The 24096-nt window shown below is 36.9% G+C and overlaps 10 protein-coding genes and 1 non-coding gene across 11 annotated transcripts; 5 read left to right on the top strand and 6 right to left on the bottom strand.

Annotated features, from left to right (window-relative positions):
- Nucleotides 1-381: 381 nt before the first annotated feature.
- On the bottom strand, nucleotides 382-2508 carry lkh1 (dual specificity protein kinase Lkh1; the record flags this gene model as incomplete). The annotated part of the gene is made up of 1 exon (XM_056180342.1): nucleotides 382-2508. One exon carries the CDS (start codon nucleotides 2506-2508, stop codon nucleotides 382-384), a length of 2127 nt encoding a protein of 708 aa, XP_056036431.1.
- Nucleotides 2509-3350: 842 nt separating this feature from the next.
- SOMG_01548 (uncharacterized protein) lies at nucleotides 3351-3628 on the top strand (the record flags this gene model as incomplete). The annotated part of the gene is made up of 2 exons (XM_056180341.1): nucleotides 3351-3462; nucleotides 3504-3628. 2 exons carry the CDS (start codon nucleotides 3351-3353, stop codon nucleotides 3626-3628), a joined length of 237 nt encoding a protein of 78 aa, XP_056036148.1.
- A 2472-nt stretch (nucleotides 3629-6100) lies between these two features.
- On the top strand, nucleotides 6101-8413 carry rad15 (transcription factor TFIIH complex DNA helicase (ERCC2) subunit Rad15-like; the record flags this gene model as incomplete). The annotated part of the gene is made up of 1 exon (XM_056180340.1): nucleotides 6101-8413. The coding sequence occupies one exon, from the start codon at nucleotides 6101-6103 to the stop codon at nucleotides 8411-8413; it is 2313 nt and encodes a 770-aa protein (XP_056036274.1).
- A 438-nt stretch (nucleotides 8414-8851) lies between these two features.
- Nucleotides 8852-9166, top strand: uvi31 (mitochondrial [4Fe-4S] cluster transfer protein Uvi31; the record flags this gene model as incomplete). Its single annotated transcript, XM_056180339.1, has 1 exon — nucleotides 8852-9166. One exon carries the CDS (start codon nucleotides 8852-8854, stop codon nucleotides 9164-9166), a length of 315 nt encoding a protein of 104 aa, XP_056036426.1.
- A 284-nt stretch (nucleotides 9167-9450) lies between these two features.
- Nucleotides 9451-10581, bottom strand: erg6 (sterol 24-C-methyltransferase Erg6; the record flags this gene model as incomplete). Its single annotated transcript, XM_056180338.1, has 1 exon — nucleotides 9451-10581. The coding sequence occupies one exon, from the start codon at nucleotides 10579-10581 to the stop codon at nucleotides 9451-9453; it is 1131 nt and encodes a 376-aa protein (XP_056036427.1).
- Nucleotides 10582-11530: 949 nt separating this feature from the next.
- Nucleotides 11531-11612, top strand: SOMG_20068. Its single transcript is given in 2 exon segments — nucleotides 11531-11567; nucleotides 11577-11612. It is a non-coding gene; the product is annotated as a tRNA-Val (tRNA).
- A 555-nt stretch (nucleotides 11613-12167) lies between these two features.
- Nucleotides 12168-16763, top strand: mug62 (acetyl-CoA biosynthesis protein; the record flags this gene model as incomplete). Its single annotated transcript, XM_056180337.1, has 7 exons — nucleotides 12168-12317; nucleotides 12357-15492; nucleotides 15533-15748; nucleotides 15787-16004; nucleotides 16050-16411; nucleotides 16455-16673; nucleotides 16727-16763. 7 exons carry the CDS (start codon nucleotides 12168-12170, stop codon nucleotides 16761-16763), a joined length of 4338 nt encoding a protein of 1445 aa, XP_056036428.1.
- A 74-nt stretch (nucleotides 16764-16837) lies between these two features.
- On the bottom strand, nucleotides 16838-17639 carry alp41 (GTP-binding protein involved in beta-tubulin folding Alp41; the record flags this gene model as incomplete). Its single annotated transcript, XM_056180336.1, has 6 exons — nucleotides 16838-16978; nucleotides 17024-17104; nucleotides 17148-17293; nucleotides 17341-17413; nucleotides 17460-17514; nucleotides 17575-17639. The coding sequence occupies 6 exons, from the start codon at nucleotides 17637-17639 to the stop codon at nucleotides 16838-16840; spliced, it is 561 nt and encodes a 186-aa protein (XP_056036270.1).
- A 530-nt stretch (nucleotides 17640-18169) lies between these two features.
- lon1 (mitochondrial matrix Lon protease) lies at nucleotides 18170-21298 on the bottom strand (the record flags this gene model as incomplete). The annotated part of the gene is made up of 1 exon (XM_056180335.1): nucleotides 18170-21298. One exon carries the CDS (start codon nucleotides 21296-21298, stop codon nucleotides 18170-18172), a length of 3129 nt encoding a protein of 1042 aa, XP_056036423.1.
- Nucleotides 21299-22085: 787 nt separating this feature from the next.
- On the bottom strand, nucleotides 22086-22623 carry aim41 (mitochondrial aspartyl/glutamyl-tRNA amidotransferase subunit B-related Aim41; the record flags this gene model as incomplete). Its single annotated transcript, XM_056180334.1, has 3 exons — nucleotides 22086-22289; nucleotides 22420-22505; nucleotides 22554-22623. The coding sequence occupies 3 exons, from the start codon at nucleotides 22621-22623 to the stop codon at nucleotides 22086-22088; spliced, it is 360 nt and encodes a 119-aa protein (XP_056036010.1).
- Nucleotides 22624-23499: 876 nt separating this feature from the next.
- atp20 (F1-FO ATP synthase subunit G) lies at nucleotides 23500-23955 on the bottom strand (the record flags this gene model as incomplete). Its single annotated transcript, XM_056180333.1, has 3 exons — nucleotides 23500-23634; nucleotides 23688-23785; nucleotides 23829-23955. 3 exons carry the CDS (start codon nucleotides 23953-23955, stop codon nucleotides 23500-23502), a joined length of 360 nt encoding a protein of 119 aa, XP_056036023.1.
- Nucleotides 23956-24096: the final 141 nt, after the last annotated feature.

Here is a 24096-nt window from a genome sequence, read left to right as displayed (position 1 = left end):
CATGAAGCAAGAGGTTTACGAGCTGAAAATGTCCTGTAAACGATTTAAGTCTATAAAGTCTATTAAGTCTTAAGATTTAATAACAACTCTTTTTTTCTTTTGGGAGGATAGCATGCAAATTAGATCAAAAGTCGTTACGCACGGTAATGTAGTAAAAAACGAGAGTTTTATTTATAGCTTTCAACCATAATCATAATCTATTAGTTATATAAATTGTCGATAGTGTTCATTAAAATGTTTTTACATTGAATAAAATACAAGCGGGTAAATAAATAGTAAAAAACACAATCTGGTATGTGTTTTACTATCCTGTGATGATCATTATATATACGAACGGTAAAAGAATGACTCCTATGGACCAGAAAAGATTCCAATTTCAAATTAAAAATTAGGAGGTAAAGCATTACTAAAAAATGGATGCCACAGAGCCTCCTTTGCAGTAATCCGTTTTGCGGGGTCATAAACAAATATTTTCCTTAAAAGATCCAAAAGTAGAGTTATACCTGACGAGGTAGTACTGGAAAATAACTGATCCAAACTTTGTAATGACTCTACATAGGCAATACTTTTTTTTGGTGTATTAGACATGGGGTACTTTATGGATCCGTTTGTCCTGAAAAACTTTTGTGTTGAACGACTTCCCCTAGAAATAGAGTCATAGCTGAAAGGACCGATAACCTTTTCCATCATAGCCAAATGCTCATTATCCTCATGAGTTTGAAACAAAGCTTGTCCAGTAAAAAGTTCAACTATAATACAGCCTAAACTCCAAATATCACATGGATAGGACCATCCTACACCAAGAATAATTTCAGGTGCTCTATAATGTCGTGTACTTACCACGCTAGAATGATATTCATCCTCAAAAGTAGCACTGCCAAAATCGATCAACCGAATTTCGGTATTATTAAGAATCTTTTGAGAGTAATTCCGATATGGCAAACGGACATTCTTAGATGCATTCGAAACCAACAAAACATTTTCCGGTTTCAAATCTGTGTGTACCAAACCTATTTCATGTAAAAAAGCCACACTCTTGAATAGTTGATGGGCCAAAGACTGAATATGAAATAATGAGAACGGTATGTAATTATTGTTTTTTAGGAAATCAAAAACACTCCAACCAAAAAGATCAGTAACGATGCAGATATGTTTCCGGTAATCAAAATAGTCTTTCAGCTCAATACATTTATTCTCGTTTGTAGGGTCATTTTGAGAGATTGTTTGAAGAACACGAAGTTCAATAAGACTTGCCTCCCTATACTTTGGAATTGCTCGAGTTACCTTAATAGCAACATGTCTACCCTGAACCTGGTCATAACACTGGATTACTTTCCCAAAAGTACCATGACCCAATAGCCGAATGACCGTATATCTTTCCGCAAAGTTGGTATTTGGAATTACTTTATAATGACCATCATCATCATCATAAACGGAAGAATTTAGGTTCAACTTATCAGCTACTAAGGGAACATTGACACAATTGACTTTTTTCGTTGAGTTGGTATTACGCTTCCGCTTTTTAGGCTGAGGTGGTTTTGCAGGCGGAGGAGGATCAGGGACGACCATAGAATCGTTTGTAACATTAGAGGGCTGATAGGTATAAGTTGGAGGAGGTTGAAAATTAGTTTGAGTCATGGGTAACCAGACGGCTAAAGTCGGAGAAAGAGGAATGGCAGCCTGTGCCGTCGAAGCAGAATTAGGAATGGAAGAGTAATTGACTTGCTCCTTAGGCTTTTGATTTACGGGATTAGCAGGAAGGATCTGACCATTGTTTTGATGGGGGGAGACATGAGAAGGAAAGAATGAAGGGTAGGAAGCGGGCAAATCATATTGATTTTCTTTATGGTGGTGCTGCACGGGAGGAAGCTGCATTTTTGGGTAGGAAGCATTTGACGAATTTAAAGAAATCCGGGGCAATACTGGTTGCGAAGGAGAAACGGGGAAAGGCTGGTTAACAGAAGGAGGAGCAGGGGAATGGACAGCAGAAACAGGAGGCCTCAAAAGTTGAGGAGCAGAAGGTGCCTGATGCTGCGCAGGGGGACGAAGCGGCATATTAGAGAGCGGAACATAAGGAGGATGAGGATAAGATGGGATAGCGTTGGAAGAGGAAACAAGAAAGGCAGATGAAGGGGCTGGAGGAGGTTGTGGAGCGGCCGTAGTATAGGGATGTGGAAGGGCAGCATTGTAATCTAGCCAAGGATTATACGGATGAGAAAGGTGAGAAGAGGCATTCGAAAGAGGACGGGAAGAACGGGAGTCAGAGGGAAGATGATTTTGGAAAGGATAAGGCTGTAAAAGGGGAGCATTCATGGATGGAGAAGACATAGAAGGAGGAGCAGCGGGAGCAAAGCAGCGTTGTATTGGGTGAGAGGGGTAAGCAGGCAAGGCAGGAGAAAGACGAGGAGAAGCAGAATCCTCGATCACGATGACTTCTTGAGGAACGCCATTTTTATAATAAGACTGCCAATCGGGAGCCTGATTCCTACGACGTTTGTAGGCATTCATATTCTCAACACTAGGCTAGAAACAAGTAGCAAGTGACAAACGAGGAATGGAGTAGAAAAGAAAACGTCAAAAAAACAGTAAAGATACGGGAAAAGGTAAAAACAAACAGCTAAATAAACATGTGACAACGACTTTGGGACGAAACCGAGAAATAAAGCGAAAAACGGTAAACAAAAAAAAAAGAGCAATTTGCAAAAACTGCTAAACACTGGGCGAAAGGAAGCGAAAAAAAGGAATCCAAGCACGAATGTTTCCAGAACGTGCAAGGTCAAAGTACGACTGTAAAACTACGTAGGAAAGGAAAGAAGCCAACGAAGCCGCAGTACGTAAACACTTTTAAGTGCAGAGGAGAAAGAAAGCTTCAAACAGGAAGCAAAAAAGAAAACAAACAAGAAGAGGTTCAGCGAAAAAAAAAGGTGCTGAAACAAACCTTGTAGAAAAAAAAAACAAAAAGTTTACAAGGTTTTTGGTTTTCAAGTTTTCAAGAAAAAAGAAGAAAGGAAATGTTCGATAACAGAAAAAGTACAAACGGGTCTATACGGTGGCTTCCAAAGGCCAAGAAAGGACTGCTTTCCAACAAAAGAAAGTTTTGAAAACAGGAAGCAACAAGAGAGTACCGTTTGAAAACTTAATTTTACCTTTCCAGCAAGTTTCTTAAACGTAGAGGAGAAAGAAAAAAACTGAAATGGAGTAGGAAATTTCCGGTAAACAGCTCGGAAGGTTTCGTAAAATAGGACAATAAAATCAACAGCGGAAAGTGGATTCAAAAGCCGAAAGGAATAAAGAAAAAAAGAAAAAAGACAAAAATAAGTTCGAGATTTCGGTGGCTTTTCTATGATGGAATGGAGTCAATTTGCGATGGAAAAACAATCACACTACATAAAATTTTATCAAAGCCTGCGAAGAGAATCGAAATCAAAGGAGGCGGGATGGGATGGATATACAAGCCCGCAAGTAAGTTGAAGGGAAAAATAAACAAAAAAAAAGTAAAAAAGAAAGAGAGGAGAAGAAGGTAGAAACAAAGCAAAAAGGGTGTGTCGACAAATCCAATGGAAATGGGACAGAGGAAAAAGCCGACGATTCTTCCTTTCTAAATCTAAATCTTAAAATAAATAAATAAATAGAATTGATGTAGAAGAATAAAAGGAAAACCGAAAGGGTTCGAATAAGCAAGAAAAAGAAATAAGAGAAAGCAAAGAAATAGTTTACTTTCAAAGGAAACAGGTAGATGCTTTAAAGTAGTTTGAAAAATCCGATAGAAAAAGACATAGTTGAATGATTTTGCCTCTCGACGTATAATGTTTTGTTTGATAATCCAGGACCTCAAAAAAGTGATGCTACCGGGGACCGTAGTAATTACCGGGCATGATTTACGTGAGGTTGACGACGTCGATTCCAGTCGCGTTACTGGAACTTGATGCCAATCCCTTTTGCGTTTTGTGTTGGTTGACTGTTGGATCGCAGTTACAAGGCTTTTACTGTCGTTAGGCCGGAAGAACTTTTTTTTTTTTTTTTGGTCTTTTTGGTCTTTTTGGTCCGTTCTTTTAGCCTCGAACGTGTAGACAAGAGCGAGACTATGAGCAAGCCTTGTTTTGTGTCACCTTGTTTTGGTTTGTTGTTGGGGTTCATTTGAATCATGGTTCAGAATGGGTTTTTTATTTATATTTATATTTATATTTTTTTGCATTCCATTTAATTCAATTTTATTCTTTTGTAAAACTTGTTCTATATGTAGATTCATGAAATCTCTATTGTTTTCTACTTTTATTCCTATTGCCTTGTATTTTTCTTCCAACCGAAAAGATTTCTCATTTGTTTTGCGCCCATCTGTTCTAAAACTCATGATATGGTAACGGTAGAGAGCGCGCAGTGGCTGTTGTTTGTAAACAATCCAACAGGGAGATACAAATCAAGGAAATGTTAGGTTGGCTTGTAGGGACAAACCGTTGATTCCCATGATGATCTAATTTTTTCTTTTCTTTTTTTTTTTTCTAATTTTTCTTTTTTTTTTTTCTAATTTTTCTTTTTTTTTTTTTTTAGCATTCATGTTTCAGTGCTGGATCGCTGGATCTAGAAATGTCATGATTCTTTTGTTGAATTTGTAAGCAAATCCTCGTCACGCCCATCCAAACATGGTTCCTTCAGATACTAAAAGACAAAAAAGGAAAAATACAAAAAAAAAAAAAAAAAAACCCGGTTACTGTGTCTAGCTTGCTTTGCTTTGTGTGGATGGTGTTGTCCTCCTTTGTGTGTCTGCCATGACTATGGTCTATTATTCGCTTTGAAAATTGCCTTCGTACGTAGTATTAACTTCAATCACCGAGTAGTTAAGTACCCATCCATGGGACTGACTTCTTTATCCTATCGAAATTACCAACTGTTGAAATCGAGATCCGAGCCACAAACAAAAAAAAAAAAAAAAAAAAAGCTGCATCTCCCGTCCCATTGTTGAGCATGGTTCGATGATGGTTTCCATCTAATATTCATCAAATGAAATCATAAGCTACAAAGCCAATCTCTTGGCGTAGTTTTTCTTCTTCTGCAATCATGACTAAAAGTCGTTTGTTTTTTTTTTCTTTCGTACATGATGATGCCATCATTTTCTTGAAATGTAAACAATGAAACTTTTATGGATTCTTGCTACAGGAAAGGTTTTTTTTATTTATTCTTAAATTTTAATTTTAATTTTTTATTTTTTATTCTTTATTCTTTATTATGCTAGCCCTCTTTTAATTTAAATTTCCCCTTTTTATTCATTCTTCCTTGTTTCCATCATCCAACTATAGTCTGTTGATCACCGGCTGTAGTCTTTGTTTTCGCTCGTCTTAAAAATCCTTCTCCGATATTACCAAACCCTGGTTGGTGTTTTAGTGCTTAGACCATTGCTCAATGATAAAAAGATGATGCTGTCAAGTGATGTGGTAGATGACTTATGCGACGGTTTGCTTCCCTTTGATTTTCAATTTTCCAAATCTCCTTTTTCATCTGGCAGGTTCAGATTTGGGTGATTTTTTTCCCTCTTTTTTCATTTCTTTCTTCTTTCAACATTTAAGCCTACTACATCCCCCACATGAGAATTGTTTTGTGGGGGACGCCCTACTAGTCTTTTCCCTCTTGATATGATATGTACCTATCCAACCTCACCCCCACCGAGTCCTCCTAGTGCAGGGAAGCCAACCTCTTGAGATCAACGAAACCCCCATCCTACATCCTTGCTGCCACTACTACTCCATCCAACCTGTGTACTTTTGCTCGAGGAAGAGCAGGGGAGACAAGCTATCCATTCCTCATTTCTGCATTCAAAACGTTTGCCAAAGTCTTTCGATTTTTTGTTTTTCTTTTCTTTCCTTTTTGTTCGTAAATAAAAAATCCCTTTCGTTTTCTTTTTGGCCTTTGTCTAATTTCTTTTCTCGTTTCCCTTGTAAATAGACGGTTTCTAATACATTTCTCAAATCTGACACCAACTTTTTGTGTCGCTGCATTCGTATTCTAAATCACAGCTTGCTCAACAAATCCGAATCCAATTTCATATAAACTCGGCGTCTCCCTTTCTTTTCTTGATTTCCTTTTTGTCTCTCCGTCCAATCTCACAATGAAGTTTTATATCGATGACCTTCCTGTGCTCTTTCCCTATCCCCGTATATACCCTGAACAGTACCAGTATATGTGCGATCTAAAGCACTCTCTAGACGCTGGTGGTGCTGCTTTACTAGAGATGCCTTCAGGAACCGGAAAGACAATTTCCTTGTTATCTTTGATTATTTCTTACCAATCCCATTATCCCGAGCATCGGAAACTTATTTATTGCTCCCGTACCATGTCGGAAATTGACAAAGCTTTGGCAGAATTGAAACGCCTCATGCAATATCGTACTTCTCAGCTTGGCTACGAAGAACCATTTCTTGGTCTTGGCTTGTCCAGTCGGAAAAATTTATGTCTGCATCCTTCTGTTCGTCGCGAAAAGAACGGAAACGTTGTTGACGCCCGCTGCCGATCAATGACTGCCGGTTTTGTCAAGGAGCAAAAGCAAGCTGGCATGGATGTACAGCTATGTGATTTCCATGAAAACTTAGAGGACTTGGAACCTCATAGTTTGGTGCCAAATGGCGTTTGGACTCTCGATGATATTACAGAATATGGCACAAAGCATGTTCGCTGTCCTTATTTCACCGTTCGTCGAATGCTTCCATTTTGCAATGTTATTATCTATTCCTATCACTATTTATTGGATCCAAAAATTGCTGAACGAGTTTCCAAAGAACTTAGTAAAGACTGCATTGTCGTCTTCGACGAGGCTCATAACATCGATAACGTATGTATTGAATCTCTTAGTATCGACTTGACAGATTCTTCTTTGCGAAAAGCTACCCGCGGTGTCCAAGCTCTTGAACAAAAGGTAAACGAGGTTAAGCAATCTGACGCAAAAAAGCTTCAGGATGAATACCAAAAGCTTGTAAGCGGTCTTCAAGGTGCTAATACTGCTTCGGCTGAGGAGCAGTTTATGACAAACCCCGTCTTACCCGAAGACATATTACAGGAAGCTGTTCCTGGTAATATCCGTCGTGCTGAACATTTCGTTGCTTTTTTAAAAAGATTCGTCGAATATTTGAAAACTCGTATGAAAGTTCTTCATGTAATTGCTGAAACCCCCACTTCCTTCTTGCAGCACGTAAAAGATCTGACATTTATTGATGCAAAGCCGCTTCGATTTTGCGCCGAACGATTGAACAGTCTTGTCCGTGCCTTGCAAATTGCCGCTGTTGACGATTTTCAATCCTTACAGCAAGTTGCAACCTTTGCTACTCTTGTATCTACCTATGAACGCGGGTTTGTCTTAATTTTAGAGCCTTTCGAAACGGAAAATGCTACTGTTCCCAACCCAATTCTTCATTTCTCCTGTTTAGATGCCGCTATTGCGATCAAGCCCGTATTTGACAGATTCCGTTCTGTAGTCATCACAAGTGGTACGCTTTCACCTCTTGACATGTATCCAAAAATGCTTCAATTTAACTCCGTTATTCAGGAATCTTATGGCATGTCTTTGGCAAGGAACTGTTTTCTACCAATGGTTATAACTAGAGGCGGTGATCAAGTTTCCATATCTTCCAAGTTTGAAGCTCGTAATGATCCAAGTGTTGTTAGGAATTACGGTAACATATTGATCGAGTATTCCAAAATTGTTCCCGATGGATTAGTCGCATTTTTTCCCAGTTATTTATATTTGGAAAGTATCGTGTCTAGTTGGCAAAGCATGGGTATTTTAGACGAAGTGTGGAAATATAAGTTGATTTTAGTAGAAACCCCGGATCCGCATGAAACAACTTTGGCTTTGGAGACTTACCGTGCTGCATGCAGTAATGGTCGTGGTGCAGTGTTGCTTTCTGTCGCTCGAGGAAAGGTTTCGGAGGGAGTTGATTTTGACCATCATTACGGAAGAGCCGTCATTATGTTTGGGATCCCTTACCAGTACACAGAAAGTAGGATTTTAAAAGCCCGTTTAGAATTTTTAAGGGACACTTATCAAATTCGGGAAGCAGATTTCTTGACGTTCGACGCCATGCGACATGCTGCTCAGTGTCTAGGGCGTGTACTACGTGGTAAAGACGATCATGGTATTATGGTTCTTGCTGACAAGCGTTATGGTCGGTCCGACAAGCGAACAAAGTTGCCCAAGTGGATTCAGCAGTACATAACTGAGGGTGCTACGAATTTAAGCACTGATATGTCTGTTGCATTAGCTAAAAAATTCTTGAGAAGTATGGCTCAACCGTTCACTTCCGCTGATCAGGAAGGTATATCTTGGTGGAGTTTTGGAGATTTGCAAGATCATCAAAGAAAAAGTTCTAAAATGAAGACTGTTGAAAACGAAAAACATGATGAAGAAATGGATATTGACATGACATAAAACCAAATGGACTACGATAATTTATCACTGTATACTAGTTAACTTAATGAAGAATCCCTTTTTTCGAAACGATATCTTTGTCTGAATAGACTACAAAATTTTTAGTTAATGATGGCTATGTTTTGCAAAAGCTATCTATCAAGCCAAGAGACCTTATTCAGTAGTTTTTGAAAAAGCATTGAAAAGTCACTTATTATGACTTAATTGAATGTCTTGTACAAGTAGTAAAACTATAAAATTAATAAATTATGTGGTTTCTTTATTTAGTACTGAATAGTCACTGTCAAGCTTAGTATTTATATCTTCACATTCCTTGTACATATACCTTCTAAGAATAAAAGTGTGTTTGAGAGATAACGATTGTTTAACCTTTGAGGTTTTATAAAATAACGTTCCTTATAAATTTTATTAAGGAAATAGATTATTAAAATTAATTTTATGATCAAACGGCTTCTTCACAACATGTCCAGACATGATCGAATTTTTAACACCTTAAGTAAGGAATTAGAGGCCAGAAATATTGAGTTGTATAACGACAGTTACAAACACGCCCATCATGCGGCGATGAAAGGTTTAGAAGAAAAAAACGAAACACACTTTCGATTGAACATAATATCGCCAAAATTTACAGGGCTAACAAGGGTCGCACGACATCGCCTGGTTTACTCATCTTTAAAAGATGAGTTTGAAAACGGACTACATGCTTTGCAAATAACCTCTGCGAAGACTCCTCAAGAACTCGAAAAGCAATAGACTACATCCTGAGTAACATTAAATGTACGATGAATGAAGCTAATAGGTTTTGTTAAATTTTAAATATTAGAGAGTAACTGTGGGCAATGATGCGAAGCTTAAAATTATAGTATTGTAGAAATTACACGTTGAAAGAAAAAAGAAAAAGCAATGATAACTATACAAGTGCAAAGCAACTAATGATGTATATTAATCAGGTCTATTTTGGTATAACTGATATAAAGGGTGTACAGCGTTTCATGATTTGTCAGACGCATTATTTATGAATAGTAAAATTAAGCTTCTTAAGCCTTTTCTGGTTTCTTACCAATCATTAAAAACATGGGAGTAAACAACTTCTTTTCACCACCCTCAATTAAACCCTCTTGTGCAATCGCAAGGGTATCACTCACCTCGCTAGTACCTTTGCTAACCATACCTAACCGTTCTAAAACCTTGACGCTATGACGGGTAATAAACTTACCCAAAGTGGTTGTACGGAAAACGGTTATAAAATCCCATACATTCTGGGATTTGGTAACGTCACCTGTGATAGGATAATACCAAGGTAACTCAAGGTTGTCATTTTCAGCCAAGTCCTCCTGGTCAAGAACCTCAAAACCAGACTTCTTAAATGCTTCCAAAGCATCGGATTTGCGTACCATTTGGGGAATACCATCACCAATTTCAATATTATAAGCAATTCTACGGTGTTCAGGATTAGTGCTATCATAGTCATCAGACATGACCCACTCATATACACCGAAAACACCACCTGGTTTAAGAACACGGAAGATTTCACTGTAAACACCTTCCAAACTTGGAGCGTGAACGGTAGCTTCGATGGCATAGACAAAGTCGAACGTGTTGTCATCAAAAGGCATCTTCATAAAATCGCCCTTCACGAAAACCTGCTTCTTGTCAAGATTACGTTTAGCTGCATAATTAACGGCACGAGAAATTTGATAATCATTATTGTTTAACCCCACCATATTACATCCAGTAAACTCAGTAATTTCTCGAGCAGGACCACCAACACCGCAACCCACGTCCAAAACGCGAGAATTATGGGTGATTCCCATACGATGAGCTAAATAATGCTCATGTCGTGCAATACTTTGAGCAAAAGCTTCTCCTTTATAGAAGCGAGAGAAATGGAAGCTTTGACACCAGCCATATTCATACAAATCAGTAGCCAAGTCATAGTAGTTGTTAACCAATTTCTTATAGTCATTTACACGGATATCGCGGTCACCTTGAGATTCATCATCGTAGCCCTTATCCCAGAATTGAAAGTATTCCGAAAGCTTCTTCTTTTGTTCCTCAATATCTTTAGAAGCAATAGCAGAAAGTCCGGTTTTGTTTTCACCGTCTTTTCCGTGCAAACGGCGGGATAACTCTTGATCTTGATTTATAGCAGAGGCTGAGGCGGCCATGGTCTATTAGTTTTCAAATAGGGGAGTAACGGGAATTCTATAATGCGTTTACTATACTGTAAATGTGATAGGTAACGAGTTCTTTAGTTATATCTTTCTTGACAAGAATCAGGTTGAACGACCGAAAGAAGTGGTTCTAAAAAGAAAGAAAATCCTGAATCAATGAAAAGACCAAAGAATATCGATTCAGGTAATTTAAAAAAGAATACTCTTTTGGAAAGGAGGTGGTGGTTGGAGGGAAGACTGGCGCGTCGTTATTTTAAGTGTGTGCAAGACTGCGATATCTTAGAAATGGTACGATTCTCCAAGTAATTTAGCCTGCAATGAAACATCAAAATTAAAAACGTTTTAGAATTTAAGTAGTAAATAATATTAAACTATAGCTTCTCCTTGTTGCTGTAGAAATACTTTGTATGTTGCTTCTTTGTTTACCATATTTAAAACCAGTAAGCCAGTGTAAAGTAAAGTAAGTCAACGAAGTAGATGATGTATTTAGTGTAAGTTAATACAAGTCAGCAATTCAGGTATCCCTTGCATCTGTTAATCGGCTCAGACAGCGTACTATTTACAAAGGAAGAAAATACGAAAGCATAAAGAACCAACTAAAAAAATTGACATTATGCTCTTCCTTGCTTTCCTAATAACAAAGGAACACAAATTAAATTTCAAGCGCCTTTTGCTTTCGCACTTCACTTATAGAAACGTTGTAAGATGTTCATTGAGGACACTATTCAATAATATCTTTTCTTAGCTTCAATACAGCACTTACTTGTAGGAGATTTCAAATTCAAATTCAAAAGAATAATTTTTATTCTATCCTTAGCTAATTGCATTCATGTTTATTTACATTCCATTGTATGCGGTTCGTCAACCAACGCATTTATATGAATGCACAAAATACAGATTTGTTTTTTCTTATATACACTTAACAAATAGCTATTGTCGTAAAGCATCTGTAGTCTAGTGGTTATGATTTCTGCTTTACATGATATGTTCGCAGACGGTCCCAGGTTCGATCCCTGGTAGATGCAATCTAGTTTTTGCATTTCTCTACAATTCTAATTTTTGCGCATATTGACAGCTTGTTACTATCAACAGACTTGTTTCAGTAAATTTCATCTCACTTTTCGTCGCTAGATTTTTGTATGTTAATAGCTAACAGTTACTCCTTTAAAAGGTTGTACATGAATTCATTGAAAGAGAAAAGCCGGTTTTCGACTTGTTCCTAGTTTTCTTGCCTTTTATACAAACTGTTCCTATAAAACCGTCTATATCTCGGTGGTTCATAGTAAACGTGTAACAAGCTGAAAGTTTAATTTCACTTGAGGTTATATTTACTGCTATTTACATTCAAATTAAGTCGGTGCTGTTTTGTTTTTTTTGTTACCATCCAAGTTATAAGCATTATATGGCTGCTTGTTATGATTTGTTGATGTTTTATTTAATCAATAAGTTTATTACAAGTTGTCTTTAAAGCGATTGCTTGCAAAAAAAGTGCACTGCATAGCCCACGTGAATTGTTTGTTTACAAAATATACAACACTTATGCATAACAGAGATTGTTCCTACACGAAAGTTATACCAATATGAGCTTCAAAAATCTGTTTGCATTTCATAAGAAAACTCCTTTATATGCAATTGAGGATGCATTTGTCGAAGAAGAAGAAAAAGAAGAAGAAAAACCGTTTGAACTATCGAAATTACTACAGTCGGCAAACAATACAGTTTCTCAAAAGGTATACTTGGCTTCTAATCTTTGTCTAACTCCTGTCTAGTTAAACGAAAACATAACCATTCAATTCACAAAAAAAATTGAAAACATAAAGATTCATCCAACTGTAAATTCAAAATCCCAAGATGTCATGAATCAATTCAACAAAAATCAAATGAATCTTATCTTGAAAATTGATGAAGAAGAGATTCGTTTCAAAAAGTTTGCATTGACGAAAAAAATTTCGCGAAAGCTGGTTAAGGACATTTTCTCTACGAAGCAGAATCCTCATTTACAGTACACTGTTCAAAGAAAAGCGAAGTTTGAAATTAATGATCCTAAAAATCCCTCCTATTCAATGATGAATTTCCAAACGATTACCGATGTCCTTTCTTATCGTAGTCATATTAGCCCAAAAGCTGTTGCCCACATTTTTTTGGACAAGAAAGGAAGAGAAATATCACAATTCTCCTGGGAAAAATTCACTAATAAGGTTTCTCGGTTTGCAAAGGTTGTGAAAAAGCAAGTTGGCTTATTACCAGGTACGAAGGTGATCCTGTACTATCGAAAACTCGAATTGGCTGAATACCTTATAAGCTTATTTGGTTGCCTCCTTCTGGGTCTCATCGTTCTCCCAGTTCATCCATCCTTGTCGTTGCATCAACTAGCGTGTGTTGTAAAAAATGAGAAAGTCAAAGTTGCTTTTACTACCGAATCTACTTTCCGAATTTTTGTGAAGGATTCTGAATTAGGAAGCAAAGATGAAATTGAATGGTGGAAATCCACTGATTTCATTCATTACAAGCTCGAAGTGAATTCTCAGTTAACTTTTAAGCCGTCTCCTCAGGATGTCGCTCTCATTGACTATATATTTGAGTCACCATCACATCCCACGAAAGCAATTTATAAACATCATACTATTATGAACCAAGTGAAATGTCTCACTTCCTCGATAATAACCCACCCTGCAAGTCGACAGAAATGCGCATCTGTCGATTTGCAATCTGCTGAAGATAATTTTATGACCAACTTCCAGCCGTATAATATGCTAGGTCTCATTATGGGCGTCTTCAATGCCTTGTTTTCTGGGTATCAAACGATTTTTTGTGAAACGGAAGTGTTACAAACGCCGGGTTTATTGGTATACATTTTAAGTAAGTATCGGGTTAGCCATGCGCTTTTCGATTATGCAAGCTTAAAGCAAACAATTTATAATTACCAAGAAGATCCACTGCCTACACTACATTACAAGAAAAATTACATTCCTGATCTTTCGAATCTTAAGCTCTGCATGGTGGAATGTACGGTTGTCGACCCAGAATTTAAGATGATCGCGTCGGACAGGTGGCTATATCCTTTAGGTAATACGAATTCAAAAGAGGTGATTTCTCCTCTACTTTGCCTGCAAAAGTTTGGAGGGATTCCAGTCTCATTCAAAGATTGGATGATTAATTCTAACGAGCAACATATGGAAACAACTGAAGAGAACGACTCGCACCAAGAAATACTTGTCCTGCGCGAATCTATTGAGAAAGGATTGGTCGACATTATTCCTTTTCTCGATATAGGAAAGTATTCCACAAACGATGTACTTTGCTTATCTCCTTTTTGGTATCCGATTCCAGAGTCTTCAGTTGCCATAGTTAGCAATCCAACTCAAGAAATATGCGAGGAAGGAAAAATTGGTAATTTATGGGTTTATTCGGATTGTCTTCCTATTTATTTGGAAGAAGGGAATGCGTCAGATGCCTCACATAAAGTAAGCATCGACTCTGGCCAAGCTAGCGATGTTTTCCTTGACTCTGGGCTTAAAGGATTTTTGTATAATAAGAAAATATTTATTCTTGGTTATGAAAACGAGCAACTCCAGCTAAGCAAGCAGGTCCTAGAAGAGGGTCTGGTAAGTATAGAAAGCAGAACATACCATTCTTTCTATTTGATTAAAACATTGATCAATCTTATTCCTTGGATTTTTGATGGGGTTGTTATTGACCTGAGAATAAACGATTATGCTCATCCAGTGATAATACTTGAGAGTCCTTTGCTAAAACAATCTTATGTTCATCTTTTGAACACGATTGAAGATGATTATTCTTTAACGGATTCTTTGAGTAACATTGCAGAAAGTACTCACAACATCATGAAAACTGTGTTTGGTATAGATGTTTTATGCGTTTTAATAACCCCGTCTAAATCGCTCCCCAGAACTCGTTGTTCTGAAAGTCAGACAATTAGTCCGGAAAATTGCAAAGTTTCTTTTCTATCTGGCACACTACCGGTAAATTATTACAGGTTTTTTTTAGAGACTACACTTCCTGGCGTTATTTCTAATGCGGCTGTTACAAAATGCATATGGTCCAAAGAACTAGAAATTGAAAGGATAAGTTTCTTAGAAAATCGGAATAAGCAATTTATGACTTGTTCTAAACCAAATCATATACTGAGTAGAGCTACTGATCACTTACTCAACTATTTTACGATATTGGATTTTTTCAAAAATAGAACATCAAAGTCATCGGATGGTCTTTCCTTTGTTGTTTGCGAACCTGTTCTCAAACAAAGTATTAACATAAGTTGGAAAGCGTTTGAAAACAAAGTTGCTTCTTTGATTGAGTATATGCAAACGACTATCAAAATTAGGCGAAAACAATACGCTTTGCTAGTGTATAATGATCCTTATGAATTTGTGGTTGCCCTCTATGGATGTTTTTTTCTGGGGATATGTGCTATTCCTTTACAAATACACTCTGTAAATCATGTCATAAAGGATATCGAAGAAATTATACTTTTGTGCGATCAGTTCCGTGCTAATTGTATTCTACTCGACGATGGCACTTTCATTAATATTAAATCTCGTGATAGTTTTCATCACTTACAGCAAGTGTGTAACGAAAAACGAGTGAAGGTTCCCAAGATATACAATACGAATTACCTGCCTGCGGCAAAGAGACCATTAAAAAAGTTAGTTTCAAAGATAGCGAAAGAACAAAATAACAAGGAAAAGGTTGTTTTGGTAGCTGTCAGCAGACTGACTGATGGCTCTACTTTCTCCGTTAATTTTTCACACTTTGATTTGTTGCATTATTGTCGAGAGCAAAAGGAATTTATTCTTGATGATAACGATTCTTCTCTTCTAGGTGGTATTGAGTTTGGGTCAGGGATTGGCTTGCTTCATACAGCACTTTTGGGCGTATACACAGGTAAACAATTGAATGCAATTTCTCGAACTAATAATTCCAGGTTTACCGACGGTCCTTGTGAATGGCTCTGGCAGTCACTGCCGTGAAAATAACACTCTTCAAACAATGTTAGAAAAGCGTGTATCAAAAGCTGTCTTGCCTTTGAACTATCTTTTAAATACTCTCGAGAAAACTGAAATCTGTGAATACGAAGGATTAAACGATATGATAAAATGTATTATTGTTCCTTGTTACGAAAAGCCTGAAACTTCAAAAGGTAAGACTTAAGATTAGTCCTTATGCTAACATTATCAGTGACAACAATTATTGATAATATGTTTCGATTAAATCTTAAAACTGAAATGATAAAACTTGCTTATTGTCACCCACTCAACCCATTAATTTGCTGGTGTGATGAACAAGGCATTAATGATATGAAAGGCGATTTTGACACTAATGATTTAAAAAAGGGATTCATTACATCGAAAAGCAACAACCATAAGAAAGGAATTACTATATATGGTTTGGGGGCTGTAAGTTGATTGGAATAGTTGTATGAAGTTACTAACCATTGACAGAATTGTTTGCATAACGATGTTTGTGTAGTTCATCCTGAATCGAAACGCATTTGTAATGAAGGAGAAGTGGGAGAAGTTTGGATTGCTGCAAGGCGCGGGTCGTATTGCGCTTTTGATCAACGGAATGTCGGATCTGAATTACTTACTGAAGAAAACTTAAAGAAACAGCATTTCAGATCTGGATATTTAGGGTTTATTCATCCTAAATCGTTGGATTCGGAGAGTTCTGAGAAATTTTCAAAAATACTATACGTTTTGGGCGCAATTTGGAACACATTCGAACAGAACGGTTTGAACCATTTTGCCTCGGACATCGAAGAAACGGTTGAACAAGTACATCCTAACATTTGTAGAGAAGGATGGTAAGTCAAATTTTAAAGAAACTTTTTGATTAACAAAGAACAGTATGGCTTTCAAGGCAGCGGATCAATTTACGTTGCTAGTTGAAGTCAGTAATATGCAAAGACTTACAAGTCTTGTCCCAACTATAGTTTCTACCGTTTTGGTAACGCACAAAGTTATAGTTGATAAGGTTGCATTTGTTCCTCGAGGTGTATTGTTGCGTTGGGCTACAGGAGAAAAAAGACGAAGCGATATGTTGAAAAAATGGGTCGCAGGTAGAATGTAAGAATGATTGGTTTCATTATCATAATAACTGACTTTCTGAAGAAATATAGCCAAGATCTTTTCGATAAGTCAGGAAACATCGTCTAGTCATTCTCAAAGAAGCAACGACTTCTACTTTAACAGTGAAAGCACCATAGGTGAGTTGAGTTTCTTGGCTTTTATCAATTTGATAGAATGCCCATTTTACTTTCTCTTAAATCAGAAGCTAACCAATTTATAGCTTCCTGAATACCGTCACCAGTTATAGCAGAAACTGAAAGAATACAGTAGTGTCTGGATTTCAGTTCATCTAAATGTAATAGCTTTAAACGAAGTTAGCAAGACAAGGAAATGAAGATGCAGCATACTTGCTCAATTGTCTTGGCGTCCAAAGAGCCAGCAGCATCGGATTTATTAGCCAGAATTAACAGGCTTATATTTAGTAATTTCTTAGAAAATATTTAGCTTCTCGTCAACCAAATGATAGCTTACTTCTTCTAACAAAAGTTCATGTAATTGATGTTTGCATTCTAGTAACCTTGATTCATCAAGGCTATCTACGACCCAAACAATGGCCTCTGTTGACTCAAAATAATTTTTCCAAAAACTTCGTAGCGTTTTCTGACCTCCTATATCCCCTGCTATATTAGAAAACCTAGGTTTTTCAGTATTCTAACCGACTTACAGATTGTCAAATGCAGCCCTTCTACATTTATAGTACGTATTTGAAAACCAAACGTAGGGGACACCGTAATTGTCTAAATATTTAGTTAAAATTAAGGAGCAAATCTCGGTTTAAAATACGTTTTCGTTTAAAAGGCGCTTTAGGATAGTCGTTTTGCCTGCATTGTCTAAACCTCTTAGTAGATGGTCAGTCTTTGGTCTTTTTTATTATTTTTACTGCTTAACAAATTCATACAGCAATAAGACTCTAGCCTCTTTTTCTTTCCACTTCTGCTTTCGCAGTATAGTTAATAAACCCATTGGATTCTTATTATTTACGGTGCAAGGTTGTTTACAGTAAAGCAATTATGCTTCAAGGTGCTTTTGAAGCTATCCAATAAGTTATACTTTCCTTCTTTTGGCTTTATACAGCAAATATTTTAATACAATACCTCTAAAATATTAGGTTGAATTCAGGGTGTTAGTGTAAAGTAAGCCTTGTTTGAAAATTTGGATTTTCTCAAACAAATCTGTAATCGATGACTATTTCAAAGTTAATAAGCTAATTGGTAAAGACTCTATAACATTACGAGTTAACTTGGTCGAGTCTTTGGTTGGTCAAGCGAAGAGCGTTCAACAATCTGCAAATAATGGAACAGTCTTCTACCGTAAAAACAGCACGTAAGGAACAAGATCAAAAAAATAGAATTTACATTATAATATTCTTTCGACTCCGCAAAGTTTGGATCATTAGCATTACTATCTCTATTCATGAACAGTAAACAAAGGAAATAAAAGTTCGTAAGCTATATAAAATGACAAGAACATCGTCTTTGTACAAAAAATGAGGACTACTTTTGACTAGAAGCACTAGTCATTAAAGTAGGCCAAAGATTGTTACATTCCTCAATGTTGACATGAGGGAAAATCTTCTTAAATACATCGTCATACCATTCAACAGGAACACCTCTTAAGCCTTCCTTGACATAATCAGGAAGTTGTTCCCAATCGGCTATATTACCTTTTGGAAATAAAATTTCTTTTATACCCGATAACTTGGCTGCAACAGCTTTCTCTCTCAAACCACCGATCCGAAGAACTTTGCCAGTTAAGGTTAGCTCACCTGTCATTGCAGTAGTAGCGGGTACAGGCGTGCTTAAGGCTAAAGATAGTAATGAGGTAGCCATGGTAATACCAGCAGACGGGCCATCTTTTGATATAGATCCTTCTGGACAGTGCATATGCAAACGAGCATGTTCAAAAAACCTATTTTTTGGGAAATTCTTAGATAAGAAGCTTTTACAGAAGGAGTAGGATAACTCTGAAGATTCTTTCATAACATCACCAAGTTGGCCAGTTCTTTCTAACGAAGGAGCAGAAGCAGCAGACAAGTTGTTTTTAACTATAGTTTCAACGTACAATGGAACACCACCCATTGGAGTCCAAGCTAAACCCATAACTACACCGTTTGGCGTCCTATCATAAAGACGAGGTGAGGTGTGTATTGGAGGGCCAAGATAGTCAATCAAATCCTTTTCGTCTATATCAACCTTAATTTCGTTTGGTACATCAAGGGGAACAACAGATGAACTATCAGCAGTTTGGTCTGTACTTCCTGCTTCATCGTGCTCTTTATTGGTTGAACTTTCTTGTGCTTCTTTAACAGGGCCTTCCTTCTTATCTCCAATATTCTGGACAATTTGAAATGAAGTTTTCCGGAATATTTTTTCAATGGATTTCTTTAGGTTCCGTACGCCGCTTTCGTGACAGTAAAATTGAATTAAGCCTCTAATCGCATTGTCAGACATTGTTACGTTTGCATCCTTCAATCCGCAATTTTTCTTCGTTTGGGGAATTAAATAATCTCTAGCAATGTGAAGCTTTTCTGCCTCCACATAACCTGATACTTCAATAAGTTCCATTCGATCTAGCAAAGGAGGAGGTATTGTATCTACAGTATTGGCAGTGCAAACGAACAAAACTGAGGAGGCGTCTAAAGTCATATCCATATAATGGTCCAAAAAAGCCGAATTTTGCTCAGAGTCTAAAAGCTCAAGTAAAGCACTATGTGGATCTCCTTGATGACTTTTTCCAACTTTATCGATTTCATCAATTAAAATTAAGGGATTTTCGGTTTGTACCTTCTTCAAAGCTTGTACTACCTTGCCAGGCATCGCCCCAATATAAGTACGACGGTGTCCTTTAATTTCAGCAACGTCGGTTAAGCCACCAACACTAAATCTAAAGAATTCTCGATTCAATGCAGAAGCAATTGATTTACCAACAGATGTTTTACCGACACCAGGAGGCCCTACTAGGCAAATAATTCTTCCTTGCATGGTACCTCTTAATTTTCCGACTGCAACAAGTTCGAGAATGCGGTCTTTCACGTCTTTTAAACCATAATGATCCCTATCCAATATATCCCTAGCGTATTGAATGTTGAAGTTTTCCGAAGACTTTTTACCCCATGGTAATTGAGTTATCCAGTCTAAATAATTGCGAGTAACATTGTACTCAGCAGCCATTGGTTCTAGATGTTGAAATTTAGAAAGCTCTTCCTTAAAAACTTTATTCACATGTTCAGGCATTTCTGTCTCCTCGGCTCTTCTTCTGAATTCATTGAGTAATGCCTCTTTAGGGTCATCATGGCCGAGTTCTCTCTTTATTCCCTTCATTTGCTCCATTAATATAAATTCTTTCTGGCGCTGAGACAGTTTTTGTTCAACATCTCTGCTAATCTTACTTTGCAGTTGAGCATTAATAAGTTCTTGCTTTAGAATTATTAAAGCTTTTTCTAATCGCTCTTCAATATTCTGAGCTTCCAAGACACCTTGTAAGTCCTGAAGAGCAGTAGAGCAAACCGCAGCAGTAAAGTCCGCCAATCTAGCAGGTTCATCAAAAACATTGTTTGTTCCTGTTGAAATCGAAAAATTGGCAATTTGTTCACGGAAAATATGACTTAAGGTCGCAATCTCTTTAAAAGTGCTCATAATTTCGCCAGTGAGTGCTTTTATTACTGGATTTTGGCGATTGAAAGGAAGATTGTGAATATTTTCGACATTCACCACAGAAACATTATAGTCCTGTAACATGGAAGCTGTACTTTCCAATTTAGAATCACCTTTGCTATTGTCAGCAGTAGTTAATTCTTCGGACCCGTCTGCTTGTTTGAGCTCTTTGGAGTCAGCGCTAGGAGTGATGTGAACCTTAGGAGGCATTAATTCTGTGATGCGTATACGTCTATGGGGATAAAGAACAGCTGTTAAGGCTGTTTCACCCGCATTTTTTGTAGGAAAAATACTTGTAATTTGAGCAAAAACACCGACCGGATAAACTTGGTTTACATCTGTAATTACATCGGTATCTGCATTTTCGTCCTTGTGAAGGAAAGCACCAATATAGGGTTGCCTTTTCTTTATTAATTCCTTGATGGCCTCTGAAACAGAAGGATCCTTAGTGACAATTGCTTTGTAAAAGCCCGGGAACAATGGCCTTCGCACGATAGGTAAAGCTAGCAATTGAGGATATACTTCTGGTATAGCATTTTTAGACGTGTCTTTCTTTTTTCCAGAAGTTTCCAAACTAAAAGAATCATTAGCTTGTTCTTTTTCGTCCTTCGCGTTACTGGAAGATGATCTAACAAAAGTTTTGATTGCTTCTGTATTTTCTTCATCTTTTTTCCGTTCCGGATTCTTTTTTAAGGTCTGCTTATGAGACTGAAGCTCTTTCTGTTTTGAAGACTCATTCTCTGATGACGGCGACTTTTTTGTTTCACTGTCATTTTTAGGTACTTTTTCATTTTTCGAGTCTTTACCCCGTGAAAGAGCTTGTGAATATCGAAAAGGACCAATGTTTGGATGCAAAGCAATGCATGATGTAGAAAATTGAGAAGAAAACGAGGGATTATGGTACAGTTCGCTTTTCCAGCGGTTAGCGCCTGATCGCCTCAAACAGGCTCTTGAAAGGCGTGTAATCATGAAGATTATATAGAGAACTTAATGCCAAGTGGCAATAAATGCAGTTGATGGTTTTAAATACAGCTGACTTCTGTTTTTAGTATGGGAGGTGTAGTTGGTTATAGCAGAGTTGGACATGAGCACCACTTTACGGTCGATAGTTTGTCAGCAAATGGCTTGCTTGCGGCTTTAATTTAATACTTAAATTTATGAGAATAGTAAAAAAGAATATCTAGCATTAAAATAGAAAAATAAATGTATCTAGTCAAATAGGCTTTGCATAGTACGTTAGTACATATTCATATACTATACAGCTGAGCAATTAAGTCAGCCATCGCTACTTATTCTATTTTAATTCTTTATTTTTCAATTTGTTTTTATTACTAAGAATTCTGAACAATTATTTCACTCTTGAGGATTGTTGGGGTTCACATTTGCGTGACAGTAAACTAGCAACTTTTGGAACCCAAGAGTAGGCCCTTTTTTATCACAATCTTTTGAATATGTTTGAACTCATTTCTGGATGTACTTTACTTCATGATAGACGAGTTGCTTCTGTTAAAAGGTAGGTATATTCAACAAGCCAAAAAGACATAGACTAAAGATTCTAAAGCAAGACCAATGTAGATCCATAAAGAGCTATGCGCTTATCTTTTTGCATAGCGTTTTCGTATTGACTTCATGGAGTCAGCAAAGCAAGTTCATTCTGGGGTGCTAAACTGTAAGGAGCGATCATGTTGACAAGCTCGTATAAGAGGGGATCTATATTTACAAGAAAAGGATCGGAAGTCAAATGACCGATGGATATTTATGCGTCGCGAGGAAGGAACTTTTGTAAGATTTCAACTTCATCCTTTTCTTTATCGGAGAGATCTGTTCTGTTTGCTGAAAGAAATTGTTCTATAGCTTGCTTCTTCTTCTTAATGCTTTTGTTCAAAAGTCGAGTAACCTCCGAATCATTTGTTACAGGACGATTGGATTTGTTGGCAATTTCAATTTCAGATAAAAATAACTAATACACTCAGTTAGGGTTGTATTCTTCCAAGTTACCATTTTCAACTGAAACTTCAACTTGTTCCGTCAGACATCCTTGCGCGCAAGAAAAAGGAACAGGAGTCTTCAATTAGTCAATCACCGCTTACCTTTATAGTGCTAGTCTGTTTCTTGTCTTTGTTTCTCATGGATTCCATCAATTTTTTCCGTATCTCGGACTGTAAAGCAGGCATCACTACAAAACATTAATAAATCCTTCATCCTAAAGACAACTATTTATTACCAATATTAGTAGCGAATCTTCGATACTGGAAACGGATTGGAATCAACCTAGATCTCAACAAGGACTGCATTTTGAGTTAAAGATGAATATAAGGAATGGAACCAAATGAGAAGAAGGGGTGTACGAAAGACATCTGCACAAATGAAAGGATTATATTACAAACAAAAAAATAACAGAAGAATTGATATGTTAGTATAATTAAGAAAATGGGTTTAGTAGTTTAAAAGACATAATAACCTTTTTCGGCGATGAATCAATAAAGCATTTATGCGCTTCCATGGTTTTAAAGAAAAAAGAAAACAAGTAAATCAATGAAAGTTATTTCACTCATAAAGACATAGAGAGAACAGTTCTAGCTCGGTTGGAAACTTTTTTATTTTCTTTTTGGATTTTACATAAACACCTATGGGCTTTTGTTTACACTTCAAATAATCAAGATGGCAAAGTATGGTTTTACATTTGCTTACTTTCTTTTTTATTTTTATATAATATCTAATATTTTAAAAATATGCGCAAAAAATCATACATATCTACTCTTCACTTTCAAGGTAAGAACCGATCTGGGCAGCGAAATCTGCAGAGAAACACTACGTTGAGTCAACCATTCGATTCTTAATTAGCGAGAGTAAAAAAATTTGTTTTTAGCCGTTGTAATGAATTAGAGTTCACTTCCAAAAAAGTTACCATGGAGAGTGTAATACACAATACAAAATCAGAATACATCCAATACTAACTCGTTTTTAGCGACAACCGGAACGATACCCAGCCAAATACTTATCAAACTATTGAATGATTTTTATTTTTATTGTTTTAAACAAAATGTATTGCAAGCAGCATGAAGAAAAGATTAGTTATAACCTATCTAGGTCATCACGGAAGAGATGTCTCCTACCTCAAGTCTCTTCATTGCTGTCCATGTACTTGGAAAGTTAAAAGAAAGAGAAAATTAATGGCCATAAGAGGTGACCTTTCTGCGGCCAACCATTTGACCAACGCAAAAAATACCAAGCAATTCAACGCTTAAGTAAAAGTTACGACCCCATGTTTCAGAAGATTGACTTTTCCAGAATAAGAATGGAGACTTTTTACAATCATTAGCACAAAAATTCATCAAATATCTCAATAAGCACATACATGAGCTTTGGAAGGATTGGCCATTTTTTGAGAATGGTAAATTTGTTGGAACAATTCCTTACCGACAGAGGCCCAATAAGTAGCAGGTTCAAAAGCACCTAAATATTTTGTTAACATTTTCTTCTAACATTTAAAACTTACCTGCTAATTTTTGAGCATAGGGTTGGAATCGACTTTTTGCTTGAGAAGCAGCCGTGCTTGTGGAGAATTGAGCTCCTTTCAAGGAAGAAGAAGTAAACTTAAGAAATGCCCGGCTTCTAAAAATCATATTTAAAACAATGCTGTTTGTCCAAAGAGGAGGGGATGGGAAATGTCAAGTACTAATATCCATCTGGGAACGGGCTCAATCATGGTGGTAAGTAACAACGCTGGGGTAACATAAATTAGGAGGGATAGGAAGTGTCTCATA

This window comes from Schizosaccharomyces osmophilus, chromosome 1 (genome assembly GCF_027921745.1).
Source record: "Schizosaccharomyces osmophilus chromosome 1, complete sequence".
NCBI classification, from domain to species: domain Eukaryota; kingdom Fungi; phylum Ascomycota; class Schizosaccharomycetes; order Schizosaccharomycetales; family Schizosaccharomycetaceae; genus Schizosaccharomyces; species Schizosaccharomyces osmophilus.
This window is presented reverse-complemented; position numbering and strand designations above follow the sequence as displayed.